Source organism: Aspergillus thermomutatus (genome assembly GCF_002237265.1).
Source record: "Aspergillus thermomutatus strain HMR AF 39 chromosome Unknown NODE_10, whole genome shotgun sequence".
Lineage (NCBI taxonomy): Eukaryota > Fungi > Ascomycota > Eurotiomycetes > Eurotiales > Aspergillaceae > Aspergillus > Aspergillus thermomutatus.
The window spans coordinates 37,972-51,183 of NW_020798058.1; the positions used below are offsets into that span (position 1 = coordinate 37,972).

Consider the following 13,212-nt stretch of genomic DNA (forward strand, 5'->3'; position numbering starts at 1 on the left):
CGGCGGCAAACCCGCTTAGCGCGGCTGGCGCTTCCGAAGTCCCACTTCCGTGGTTCCATCCAACTAATGGAGAACGCGAAACTCTCGACGACCTGGCCGCGAGAATCTTAAGTCCGAAGAAACATACCTAAGCTATTACCTATCCTCCTGCCCCATGAGTTCAGATCACTTCGAGGAGTTGTCGCTAGCTTGGAAATAAAATCATTGAGGGGTCAAAATGACGGACAAACTCCCCCCTCCCCTTCTCGCGCTCTTCCAGCCTCGTCCACCATTACGTTACGTTCCTCCCATTGATCGCGCACCCGAAGACGTCAAGAAGAGTACCATCGGCGGCGTTGCAGATTTTCTTGGAGAGCTTAAGACGTACGAAGAGGAAGTTCCTTACAATGCCACAGAAAGCTGGCTGCAACGCAAGTGGCGTCAGAAGGTCGAGAAAAAGGAGAAGCTGGAAAAGCAGTTGACTGAAGGCCTTCAATCTTGTAAGGGCCTTGACCATTACATTAACGTTTGTTCAATAGTGCTAACTGTCTGCCTAGATGAACCTTCGAATGACCCTCAAGCTAGGGGCGATCCCTTTAGGACTCTCTTCGTTGCTCGACTGAGCTACGATGTGAAGGAGTCAGACCTAGAACGAGAGTTCGGTAGATTTGGGCCAATTGAAAGAGTGAGTTTATTTGAATTCGAAGTGTTATTCAAAGCTAACTCTGTTAGATTCGCATTGTGAAAGACACTGTCACACCGAAGGGCTCAAAGAAGCCACACAGGGGCTATGCTTTCATCGTATATGAGCGTGAAAAGGACATGAAAGGTACTGCTGCTACTCACAATTATAGTGAAACCTTTAATACCTCTCTTGACCCAATTATTGGAAATCCTTGCTGACCTGATCATCCTTGTCCCGGCTCAGCTGCCTACAAAGAGACAGATGGAATCCGAATCAAGGATCGACGTGTCTTGGTAGATGTTGAACGTGGTCGCACAGTCAAAGGCTGGAAGCCTCGCCGCTTCGGCGGAGGACTGGGAGGACGTGGCTATACTAAGGCTTTACTTTCGCGTCCCACCGGTCCGGGATCTTTCGCTGCGCCTTCTGGCCCTGGAGGGTTTGGCGGTGGATTCCGGGGCGGATATGGAGGTAGAGGATTTCGAGGAGGATATCGCAGCGATCGCTTTGGGCCTCGTGGCGGGATTGGTTACCAGGGCGGACGCAACGGCTTCGGTGGACAGGCTCCACCAAACGCTCCCTCCGGTCCTGGTGGTGGCCGGAATGCTGGCTTTGGAGGCAGCTATACTGGAGGTGGAAAGTATGAGAGAGATGCCCGCGGCCCAGGTGTAACTGGCAGCAACCGCGAGCCTGTCAGGCCCAGAGAGGGCTACTCGGAGCGAGACCGACGTGATCATGATCGTGATCGGGAAGGTGACCGTCACAGAGACCGTGATCGGGATCGCTACCGTGACCGTGACCGCGACCGCGAACGTGACAGATATGGTGGCCGAGAAGACTATGGCCGCAAGAGATATCACGAAGACGATTCCTACGAAGATCCCCGCGCGAAAAGGAGGTACTGATCCTTCCCTGCTGGATTAAGTTCCCCCATCGCAGGCGTCAGCATGGTTGGCTGGTGGGTATCTATGCTTGATCTTTCCCTTCTTCCCTTGTCCTGTTTGATGCAATGGGTAAGGCAAGGTCAATTCAACGAAAGTCAACGAAAGTCAACACCGACATTCACGACCATGGAAGCATTAATAACTCGCACAGTCGAAACGCTATGTGTTACATTTTCCCGCTTGTCACCAGGTATCTTCATCCGCCGAAGGCTTCACTTATTACTGTTTCCTTTACGAAGGGTCAAGGTTTGAAGGCACTATTCGTGATGGCCCCTTTTCTTCCTTACGATCTCGTGTTCTCGCCTCTGGGCTGCGTGTTTTCCGTCTCGTTTTGTTGTTTCGGCCCTTTTAGGGTCTCTGTTACTCTGCACAGGGTAGGTATGTATTTTAGGTAGCCGTCATTTTCCTAGGTTCAATTTCGTTGGGATCCGGGGATGCTGAGGTAAGAAACGCAGGTAAGGCATATTTAACGGCAATGTCGATGCCAGAATTCCTCGTATGCAAGTAAGAACGGGTAACCTATTTACATAAGTTCATAAGTTCATGCTTGTTACCTTGACTGAATGGAAGATATCCTGCGTAAATGCTTTTCTGCGTGGTATACTATGTCCATCGTACGCTCGTCCAGCAACATCTAGGAAGGAATAATAGTCTTCGACCAATATAAAAAGAGAAAAAAAAAACGAAAGAACGCCTATGCCCAACTCCACTTAATGCCCAGGAAATTTTGGGGGGAAAAGAAGAAAAAAAGGTTCTTGAAAAGGAAATCACTGTCCATCAACCTCCATCCCCTCATCCTTCTCGAGAATCTTGACTTCACCGGTACTCCGAGTCCATTGCGCCTTTAGATCGACATGGAATTCGGCACTAGCAACACCGAACATCTTCAGCAACGTTGTCTGCCGCGAATCCAGAACCTCTCCCTCTTTGCAGACAGGGTAACCCTCTTGCCCATCCGTCAGCTCGAGCATGACCTTACCCTTCACCAGACGAGTAGGAACGCCTAGTTTGCGCAGCTCCGGCTCGATCGTGTGGCTGACGGGTTCGTCTTCAGACGCAGGAATCTCACCAGCACGGGAGTACACCTGGCCATTGGGGATGCTGAATGAGCGGGTGCTGACTGTGCCAGCACGGGCGAAGTCGAGGGGGCGGAAGGCATCGAAGTAGCTGAGGACGGACTCGGGATCGCGCGAGGTGAAGAGAAGACCGACGGCACCTGTCAGGTAGGAGGAGAGCTTGTGCAGGTTGGGTGCGGCTTCGGTCTCGGGGTTGTGGCCGAGGGCAACGGCCATGACTTTGGTTTTGCCGAAGAAAAGACTATTTGAAATGTCAACCATTGAAGCACGATGATGTTTTCGCTGGCATATTGCACATTGTAAAAGTGCATGTATGTCCCGCGGGGCTGAACGTGAAAATTAGGAGGACTCACCGACTATCGGCAAACTCGGTGCGCACATCCTTCAAATAGGTGTTGCGCATATTATCGACAGAGAAAACGAATAGGTGATCATAGTTCTCAACACATTCGCGGATATTGGCATAAAGTCGTCTGGTCTGTTCCTTGTGCGACTTCTTGGTGACCTTCGACTCGTGGACGATTCTGGCACGCTTTGAACGAGGCATTGCGAAAAATTTGTAGGATTTGAATTCCTGGAAGTGATTATAGCTAGGCGTGTCTCTGTACGCCTTAAAAGATGTGGAAATATACAGACACGGAAAATTGACTCGGAGGAGCAGAAAGATACGATTATTTTTTCTTCGCTGATAACAGGCGGATTAACATTGATGCGGGGCTTATCCGATTACACTAAGTCGTATGAGGAAACGAGCTGATGATGTCGGGGCTTCAACCTTCGTTTCCAAGATCACCATCGTCCATTAATTATCGATGCGCCGGATTCGTTTCTCATTCCTTTGGAGTGGACTTATAATAAATGACGGCTGGGCTGAAGAATTGAGTTGAGAAATCCTTGACAATGCTTGACTTCATGGACTACATCCAATTGGCATTCGCCGAGGCGACTAACTGGAACCGCGACAACTCATATTCGTCTTTGACAGCCACAGCGCAATGTATGTGAATTTGCCTCATATTTAACCTCAGATAATCATGATCTCGATTTGACTGTATACAGCATTACTCGATTTCTCGACGCCGGAACGTCTGCGCGTCCATCTTTCATCCCTAGCCACTCCTCACTTCGCGACCAGTTATACTCTCGGCACAGTTGGATTGATCGATGGCTCCGTGTCGTACCTCTATAGCACTGCGCCTTTAAACAATACTCCCAGCCGAAGCGCCGTTATTCCATTGCGTAAACTAGCCCGCGGTTATCGCCAGGTTCAGCCTCCGGTTGCCCCGGTTGAGGATTGGGGATGGAAGTCACCTCTTGATGGACTCGGCCACTCTGAGCCCAAACCCTCTGGCAATGGCCATAGTCAACCTTCACTCGCGCAGAAGGCGACTCTGCTCAATGCAACTTTGCATCTTCCTCCCCCGACAACTCTGAATGCCCTATTCTTGCGCCGGATCTCACCTACCATGCAGCTGTCATTGGCAGTCTGCTCGACCCGGGGACCGCCTTTATCAAACTCTGCGCCGCAAGCTTCTCTCCTGGGTCAACTCTCCCACGACACGGGCAAGTATAGCAATGAATACCTCTTCAGCACGGACAATTCTTTGTTCGGCTGGCGGGGGCTGTGGAACTTCGGCCCAGACCCGCGCAATCCCAAGGAGAACTCACCACCGCCGTTATCACTACTATCGGCTGGCGCAGAAGCATATTACTCCCCCGTCTCTTCGCTCATCGGCATGTCAACTGGGTTACGGTTCAGTACCCTACCAGCAGCCACCGAGACACCGTCATCGTCATCTTCCACATCTAGCACAACCCCAACCTCAAACCACGGCACCCCGATCTCCACCTTCCCATACACCCTCACCCTGGTCCTAACACCACTCACCGGCTCCCTATCAACCACCTACTCCCTCCGCGCCTCGCCCAACCTGGCCTTCAGCTCCCGCTTCGGCTTCAACGTCTACAGCTGGGAAAGCGAAATGGTCGCCGGCTGCGAACTATGGCGGACACGAAGGAAATCCTCGCACCCCGCGATCGATGACGACGGTCTCGAATGGGCCAGGCGGAAGATGCGCATGAACGATCCCACAGCCTTTCCTCCCGTGGACCCCCCCACTACTGACAATCGAGACGGGGAAAACGAATCGGTGCTGAAGATCCGCGTCGATCAGTCCTGGAATGTGCGATTGCTGTGGGAGGGCCGCGTGAAGGAGCTTCTGGTTAGCGCGGGTGTTGGGTTAGGTCCGAGTTCGTTTTCTTCGTCTTCGTGGTCTGCGAATTCGACTGCGGCGGGGGGTGGGCAGTCTGTTGGTGGAGGTGTTTCTGGGAAGTCGTACTGGCATGGTGTTGGTGTGTCGGTGTCCTATTCCTCGTGAGAGCGATATGTCTATACATATTCTGTATATGAGCTGCATCATTCTTTGTATATAGCGCTTTCTACTATGTCCTAAATACGAATTAGGATATAATCTGTCCATGATTTTACGAAGATTACAGGATTGAACCAGCTGTATGGCATAATTTACTTTATTTACATTCAATTTTATTATTTATTGTTGAGATATATAGCTTGAACTCCACCAACTGAACGGTGAATGTAAGCAAGCATATATAATTCCCCAGCGCACCTTTTAAGAGCCCGGTTGCCATTCATGACCTGTATTCCTGCCAGCACTGAAGCGGCAGCAGGAACATTATGTGGAAGGTTTCATTGTATGTCGCTTACAGACGGGCGTTGACGATCTCGACGACTATAGATCACATCGTTAGTCTATAGCTTCAACACTGAACGGGGCAGAGAGGAGTCCTTACAGGCAGGCTTCAAGCTGGCACCGCCAACCAGGAAACCGTCGACATCGGGCTGCTTGGCCAATTCGCGGCAGTTCTTCTCGCTGACGGAGCCACCGTAGATGACACGGACGTTGTCAGCAGCTTCGGCGGAGACGGCGTCGCCGAGCCACTTGCGGATGGCGGCGTGGACCTCCTGGGCCTGCTCGGTAGTAGCGACCTTGCCAGTGCCGATGGCCCTGTAGTACGTTGTTAGTGTTCAGTGGTGGATCATGGTGTTTGCAAGTGACTAACCAGACGGGCTCGTAGGCAATGACGACCTTCTGCCACTGCTCCTTGGAAAGCTCCTTGGCGACAGCGTTGAGCTGCTTGGTAACGACCTCGATGGTCTTGCCGGCCTCACGCTCCTATGTAGTGTTAGTCTACTGTATACCCTGGGAATAGGAACCGAGCCAAACAAGCAAAGGCACGCGAGCGGATATAATAACTTACCTCCAGGGTCTCACCAATGCAAAGAATGACGCTCAGACCGCCATCAATGGCAGCCTTGGTCTTGCGAGCGATGAACTAATCATACATGTTAGTCACTCCAATCAAAATCCGACGAAGTAGATTCTAGCGAGTAACGTACCTCATCAGCCTCCTTAAGGATAACACGACGCTCGCTGTGTCCGATAATAGCCCAGTCAATCTTAGCATCCTTGAGCTGCTCAACGCTGATTTCACCGGTGAAAGCACCGTTGGGCTTGTCGAAGACGTTCTGGGCGGCAATGCCAATCTTGGAGTCGGCAGTTTGGCGGGCAAGGAGGAGGTAGAGGGCAGAGGGGGAGATGACAACTTCGACAGAGGGGTCGAGCTTGGCCTCATTGAGGTTCTTGATGATAGAGGTAATGGTGTCAGTGACACCGTTCCTATCATTGCGCCGAGATGTTAGTAGCTGTACTTTTGCGGGCCGGGATGGTGAAGCTGCGAGGGGGACTGCGGGGCATTGTGTTAGAGCTCATTCACATCTTGAAGTTACCACCGACGAAGAATTGGCGAGGCATTTTGGCTGAGGGTATGGAGAAATGGAGACAATGGGGAAATTGGCGAAAGGAGATGAATCTGAACACGAGTATGAGGGAAGAAAAGCAGGAAGTTATTAGCTTGGAGTAACCTCCATTTATTATGGAGTTTATGACGAAGGAACACGAAGAGAAAACGGGAGACAGCGGGGCTGAAGGGCTGAATGCCTTGCCGAACTGGCAGAAACAGAGAGGGGCTTATCGATAACAGCTACTACTACTGCGTCACTTTTTGTCCACCTCATCTCACCGGCGGAGTTGATGAGCTGTCCTGCTGCGTGCACATATGAGATGATTCTACAATTGGTTCGTCTGATAAGAGAAGGATGACCGGCTTGTCATCTGCGAAATATATCCAGGCTATTCAGAACTATTGTTCTGTATAATTGTATGTAGCTAATTATCAACAGACAAGATTTACTAGTAACGCCCATGTTCCCGTGGTATCCCTGTTGACCGATTGACCGAAACCCCGAAATGTACATAACAGCATGGGAAACAGAGAGGGAAAAAAGAACGAAAAACAAATTATAGTAAAATAAGGAGAAAATGGAAGGAGACTGAAGAAAGACGCAGAGAAAATCACAGGTAATATCGACGCTGGAAGAGACCTGGTTCTCGAAGCGACAGGTGTCGGTCCAAATAACGCGCTTCCTCGAGTTTCTCGTCCAGCATCCGAGCCTGATGCTCGACCAGCTTTTCTCGCCGTTCCACTCTCGCTTCCCGATCATCAAGGATTCGCGTTCTGATGTCATTTATCTCACGGCCCTTCAGCTGTTTTTCACCGAGATATACTAGGTCCAGATCGTCCGAGTTCGCAGGTGCTTGCACAATCTTGGCCCGGCTCCGGGGCTGTTGTTGGACGGCACTCTCTTTGGGTTGAGGCTTCACAGTTCGCTTGCTTGATTGCTTGCTATTTGCTGGGATCACCTCGACATAGCCGACTGGGTATTTGGCGCGGTTGAGCTTCGGGTCTGAAGCAGTTTTGGTCGGCTTCTTGCGGTAATGAGTCCTGTAAGCGACCTCAGGGCGGTTTTGTCTTGACGCGGAGTTTTGGCGATGAAGACTTCCGCGCCATGATTTCGATCTTTCTGGCGTTTCGTCAATAATGTCCTCGGAGCCTTCGGTAGCCGAGCTTTCGTCCTCAAAGTCAAACAGCTCGGACTCATCGTCTCCTATGCTGCTTGACTCAGGAGGCCATTCTGCCTCAGGCCCGACGTGCTGACTTGACGACCGGGGTGTATATGCTTTATTGGCTTTGGTTTGATTATGAACTTCTGGCCTCATGAAGGGTTGATCCGCATGATGATCAACTTGATTTGGACCAAGACCACGATCATGGCTCTGAGGATGTCCATCAGGACCAACTGGGATGATACGGATACCCGGATTTTGTGGCTGAAATTGAGGGCTGCTGCCTGAATGAGGTATCCCGTGATGGTGTATCTCTGGTTGTTGGTGCATTCCTGCCCACTGCGTCTGATGAAGGTGCTGCTGCCTTGCTGCATCAGGGTGGCCCTGAGCAGGGAAATGTGGTTGCTGGTACGCATGCTGAGGATGTTGCTGCACATGATTCATGTTTGCTGGCATTTGTGCATGATTGATACCCGGCTCACTCCATTGGCCATTCACCTCGACAACTCTCGGTCTATGCACATCTTCCGCCACGAAGTTATTAGGAGCGACAGGGTGCTCCTCCCTGGGCTTGGAATGAGCCTGTACATCCGCCGGTTCGACCGTCACCGGTCTTCTCACAATAACCACATCCATCGAGAGCGTCTCAAAGTCACCCCGACGAGCACCCTTGCCTTTAACCGGCTTTGAGTCCTCTCTGATGTAAGCGCAGGTCCATTCAAATCGAGGGTCACTGCGTCTGTGCTCATTGATTAATTGATCCACATGAGTTCGTTTCAATTTTGATAGTGCTTGATATTGCTGAACTGCAGTAGACTTCTTTGCTTGCTTCTGCACCAACTGAAACAGATCCGCCTGGCTCAAGTTCATCCTTGTTTTCTGAACGTTGTTCCAAGTGGACTTTTGGCCGGGTGCTGCCTCGGCCTTGAAGAAGGTGTACCCAAAGTAGTAGTATGGTGAACGTGTGTGTTCTCTGAGGGGAGCGGCGTGGCCTGTTTGCTGGTAGCCGCCTTGGGCAGACCCTTGGGGGTCCATGTGAAGCTGAGCCATTTGGTCCGCCAAATATGCAGGATCTATCTGGCCAGGAACACGGTGCTGAATGATGCGAGGATCCTCGTGCGGATGAGCTGGCAGATGATGAAGAGGAGGGACAGGCGGACCCATATTCTGATTGACGATCACCATGATTTGCAGAAGAGTGCTTTCTGTACCAGCACCAAGACGAGAGCACAGTCAGAGGAGGTAAGGGAAGACACTCCGGGCTAATACCACATATACGAGTCAAAGCAAGGAATTCCAGAGTCAAGGACACCTAATGGGATATACAGATGACGAAGAGACCATAAACATCAAGGCTAAGGAAAAGGACACAGAGACATGTTTAAGCTCCAGGCAGAAAGCAGGACCTGGAGGGGTTCTTTGGGCCCTTTTCAATGCAAAAAGGCGGCTGCTGAGCAACCACTCAGAGATGGAGTTTTAGGGTGTGAAGAATCCATGCACTTCTGCCTTGCCATTTGCTCTGCACTCTCTTCACACGCGACCAGAAAAATTTTCGACCCTGGAGGGATGAAATCACGAGCAAGTCCCCTGGTCAAGTGGATGATTCGTCGATGATAACGAAATAATGACCAGGGGTGTCGCAGAGCTGCCTCTCAGGGCACAGAAACACGAGGGCAATGGGGCGCAGGATGTGCCCGGGCAAGTTAACTGTGAGACGCTCTGGCCTGGTTGCTGAGGCTGTTGCTTCTGGTCGTGGAGGTCTCAGCCGCAAACCAGTGGCTGTGCAGGAGACATAGTACGGAGTAAAATCAAAGTCGAATTGAAGACCTTGGTCAATGTTGGTCTTGATCAGAGAGTAATCAAAACAAGAACTTGACTGTACGGAATACGATGTTGGGGATGTAGATGATTCATCGTGCAACTGTGGATGCCCTGTACTACCGTGGATCTGCATCACTGCCTGTCTCCAAAATGATGAGTTGCTTTTTCACGAGGCTCTGCTCTTCAAGTAAAGAAGCAAAGACTGGCATTGCAGCCTAGACTGCCTTCCAACGTCACATACCCCCGGTGTTGGATTTTGTTTTGATAAGGTGCCTTCGTTCTGTGACTGGTGGATGAGATTGTGCAAGCAGGGGGGATTGAGTACTTCGCGCCGCTCGATCCTGCAGCCAAGAGAGGCTCAAAGCAGGCACCATCTCGCCTCTGTGCAGTCATTCGCATCAGCCATCCACAGGACGTAGTCATCATGTTTCAAGCTACTGTATCCTTGCCTTTTGACTTGCAGCAATCAGCGATAATCATGCAAGGCCCACAGCCCACATGTCAAGTGGATATGATCCTTTGTCTCTACAGTTTTGTTGACTTGCGTGCAGAGACAGATACCTGCACGGCAAGTCATCCATGATTGCCGTGGCTTGAAAGAAGTTTTTTTTGGCCCCATCTTGATTGAAATTATCGCTCATAATCATCAGTCATGGAGTATGTCGACAGGGATGGATGGCCTCTGCTTATGTTGCCCGGGTGTACCATTTATCCTTTTTTTGCCCTGGCGAACTAAGGCAGGCCTCATCAGCCTGTGAGTTGATTGATCCCTGTAGCTTAGGAAGCCGTTAAAGCGGATCATAATTCAATTGAAGCAGCAATGCTGGTCTCAAATCAGTCGGTAATTTGACATCTTGTGTGATCTGAATACGAAACATATCTTGACGGAGACTATGAAGAATTCGAAATTGGAACGTTGAATGGAACGACCTCCTCCTTGAATTACCCACACTCAACCCATTTTTGACTAAAAATAAAGTCAGATCCCCTTGACATTGTCTGCCTGGGTCACGGAGCCAGATGCCCTTTTGGAGACCAACAAAGATCGAGTGAAAATAGCTCCATGAGAGGGCTCAATTACAATATCATGAATGATGCTCTTTGTCAGACAATATCTGGATTGAGACGCTCCCTTGTCTTTCCAACGTTAAGGTCTTTATCAATGGGAGGTTGAAACACGACAGCACCATGTTTTGTGAAATTGACAAAGAGCTGAAGAGTGTCCAAAGAGCCCCTTCAAATCGTGAGAGGACAATGACTTCCAGATGAGAGGGCATTTGCGTATCCGCAATCCCTTTGTCTAGGCAGTCTCAGTGGAATATCCGACATGAAACCCTTTGTTGACATTGCTAATTTCGCTGTTCAGGCGAATGTCATTATCAAGCACAACATTGAGTATCTACCCCTTTGTCACTGAACAATGAGACCAACTTCCGGCTCATGATGGCTTCATCAATCTTCTATTTTCGGATTGCAGCATAGAAGATCTGAAAGCAATCTATGGAGGGAGAGATGCCGTTTCCAGGGTATATAGTATACGCATTTCCCCCTTATGACTGCGGGAAGATTCCAGAAAACATCATTTCAACTTTCATTTAAACAACTTTTTCAGCTTTTGCATACGCTAAGATGTCAGATTCAAACAACCCCCCAAAAGAAGCTGCTGCAGGTTCCTCAGGGCCCAGGTTCAACATCAGCACCCCGTCCAATGTAGGACGATCGTATGTCAACAACAGTCCGGTCTTCCCTGGCTATGGATCTGGGACGAATGCAGCGAATGCAGCGAATGCAGCAAACGCAACAAGCGCGAACAATGCGAACAATGTGACGAATCCGACTGTTGCGACAAATGCTACAGCCCAGAGCGACACGACTGACTCGGACTGTGTTGATCCTTCGGACAGTTTGGGCATACACCCGCAGAGAATGCCTGATGGCCACCATTTCGACAAGACTATCCCCCTCCTCATTCAGCCAGACAGTCTGGTTTCAAGAACATATCCACTTCTTCATCGAGTCATTGCGGGCCGACTGAGGACAAGCCTGGCTCTGAGGGGCGGACGACCGGTCTCCCGGTGCTCGCACAAGTACAGCCTAGGCGCGAGCAGAATGATCCAGAAAAAATACAGACCTGACAGCCATTGCTTCCAAATGAACGTTCGGAGGGAACCGAGCCGATCAAGGAAGCTCGATGAGAACCAAAAGGCCGAGGAAAGACTCGCGGGTATGTGCAAAAGGCTTCGTCGGACGGTGAGACTATCTGGTCGCATTGGTTCTGGAGGTATGTTCATCTGTTTCTTCTCTCGGTGTTGACCCATCCCTTGACTGGTAGCTAATGACCTGTTGTAGGCTTCGGCACCGTGTTCCTTGCCCACAAACACACTCCTAACGGACAGGCTAACTTTGCCATCAAGGTTCAGGAACATAACACCATTGCGACCATGGAGTTTGTGGGACAAACTGAAAACGAAATGATGTTCTTTGAAGAGGGTGGAAATGTTCGTTATATACCACGTGAAGCAATGATCATGCTCTTATTGACTCGCAGCCCAAGGTTTCCAACCCTCCACTCTGTCTACACTGAGAAGGACAAAATCGCGATCGTCATGTCTGCTTGTATGGATTACGATACACTCCAACTCTCGGAGGCAATGAACGAGTGGGACAACGCCTGGGCCGTTGAAGGGTTTCATCTCCGCACTCCTACCAAGAAGCCAAGGTTGAATGAGCTTGAGGCCTGCAAGGTGTCGACGCAGCTCTTGGAAGCATTCGCTTACCTCCGTGATATGAACCTCACATATGACGACCTATCCTATCGCAATTACCTTGTGGGCGAGAATCTTGACGTAAGTAAATTTCAGTTTCGTTGAAGCTTGCTTTTCCTCTTTTGCTTCTTTCCTTCCACCCTCCCCCCCCAGTTCATCTCCGATTTCCCTGAAGTTGACCATCAGGGGCCTGGCTAACAGTCTCTTCTCGAGTACAGACAGAACTGATCGACTTTGGATTAATGGGCTTTGGGCTCAATGATCGGGATTTCATGAACCCCTTCTACACTTACCTCTTTTGGCAAGAATATCAACTGCCTCCAGAGGTTGCAGTCGAGTTGCTGAAGCCAGAACGGCGCAAACAGGTGAGAGAAACACCAGGAGGAATCGTACATGTCAATTGCAGAAATGATACGCGTCAAACCGCGCTCTGGAAATATGCCGTGGAGGTGTTTTGTTTGCTGCATGGATACGCGCCCTGGGAGGATCCGAAATACGACCGTGCCATAGGTACCGTTGGCGATTTCGCTGTGAAGATTATCAATAACCGGTACAAGGAGCCTCATGAATCATACGACCAAGGAAAACGTTGGGACGCGGCTTATGCCAGACGGAAGCGAATGATCAACGAGGAATTGGCTGTTCGGGAGGATTTGTCGCAGGACTGCGTGGACGCGCTGCGAACGATGCTCCAAAGGGACCCAGAGCAGCGACCAAGACTCAGCGAGCTGACTTCGTTCCCTTGGTTCGGCCAATGGGCTTATCACATTGACAGGTTGTTCGAGCGACCAGATATACCTCGCGAGTGTTTTGAGCGAAGGTAGAGGTGCATTCCACCGATCCGACACAGGATGCGTGATAGATTTCCATTTTTTGGCGAAAAGCATAGGCAAGCGTTCATTTCACTTGTGATTTATGACTGCGAGGAAATTGTTTCATTCCAGCTAATTTAGGTTT

At 50.3% G+C, this 13,212-nt stretch overlaps 6 protein-coding genes across 6 annotated transcripts; 3 read left to right on the forward strand and 3 right to left on the reverse strand.

Moving 5' to 3' along the window:
- Positions 1 to 217: 217 nt before the first annotated feature.
- Positions 218 to 1,585, forward strand: CDV56_104827 (U1 small nuclear ribonucleoprotein 70 kDa; the record flags this gene model as incomplete). The annotated part of the gene is made up of 5 exons (XM_026758446.1): positions 218 to 479; positions 537 to 664; positions 712 to 808; positions 908 to 1,414; positions 1,482 to 1,585. The coding sequence occupies 5 exons, from the start codon at positions 218 to 220 to the stop codon at positions 1,583 to 1,585; spliced, it is 1,098 nt and encodes a 365-aa protein (XP_026618258.1).
- Positions 1,586 to 2,372: 787 nt separating this feature from the next.
- CDV56_105009 (ribosome assembly factor MRT4) lies at positions 2,373 to 3,228 on the reverse strand (the record flags this gene model as incomplete). The annotated part of the gene is made up of 2 exons (XM_026758628.1): positions 2,373 to 2,922; positions 3,035 to 3,228. The coding sequence occupies 2 exons, from the start codon at positions 3,226 to 3,228 to the stop codon at positions 2,373 to 2,375; spliced, it is 744 nt and encodes a 247-aa protein (XP_026618259.1).
- A 353-nt stretch (positions 3,229 to 3,581) lies between these two features.
- Positions 3,582 to 5,059, forward strand: CDV56_105092 (mitochondrial distribution and morphology protein 10; the record flags this gene model as incomplete). Its single annotated transcript, XM_026758711.1, has 2 exons — positions 3,582 to 3,678; positions 3,741 to 5,059. The coding sequence occupies 2 exons, from the start codon at positions 3,582 to 3,584 to the stop codon at positions 5,057 to 5,059; spliced, it is 1,416 nt and encodes a 471-aa protein (XP_026618260.1).
- A 346-nt stretch (positions 5,060 to 5,405) lies between these two features.
- CDV56_105239 (triose-phosphate isomerase TPI1) lies at positions 5,406 to 6,517 on the reverse strand (the record flags this gene model as incomplete). Its single annotated transcript, XM_026758858.1, has 6 exons — positions 5,406 to 5,434; positions 5,496 to 5,710; positions 5,766 to 5,878; positions 5,964 to 6,038; positions 6,103 to 6,382; positions 6,480 to 6,517. The coding sequence occupies 6 exons, from the start codon at positions 6,515 to 6,517 to the stop codon at positions 5,406 to 5,408; spliced, it is 750 nt and encodes a 249-aa protein (XP_026618261.1).
- A 600-nt stretch (positions 6,518 to 7,117) lies between these two features.
- Positions 7,118 to 8,539, reverse strand: CDV56_105386 (uncharacterized protein; the record flags this gene model as incomplete). Its single annotated transcript, XM_026759005.1, has 1 exon — positions 7,118 to 8,539. The coding sequence occupies one exon, from the start codon at positions 8,537 to 8,539 to the stop codon at positions 7,118 to 7,120; it is 1,422 nt and encodes a 473-aa protein (XP_026618262.1).
- A 2,580-nt stretch (positions 8,540 to 11,119) lies between these two features.
- On the forward strand, positions 11,120 to 13,079 carry CDV56_105688 (Protein kinase domain-containing protein; the record flags this gene model as incomplete). Its single annotated transcript, XM_026759307.1, has 3 exons — positions 11,120 to 11,771; positions 11,840 to 12,336; positions 12,474 to 13,079. 3 exons carry the CDS (start codon positions 11,120 to 11,122, stop codon positions 13,077 to 13,079), a joined length of 1,755 nt encoding a protein of 584 aa, XP_026618263.1.
- Positions 13,080 to 13,212: the final 133 nt, after the last annotated feature.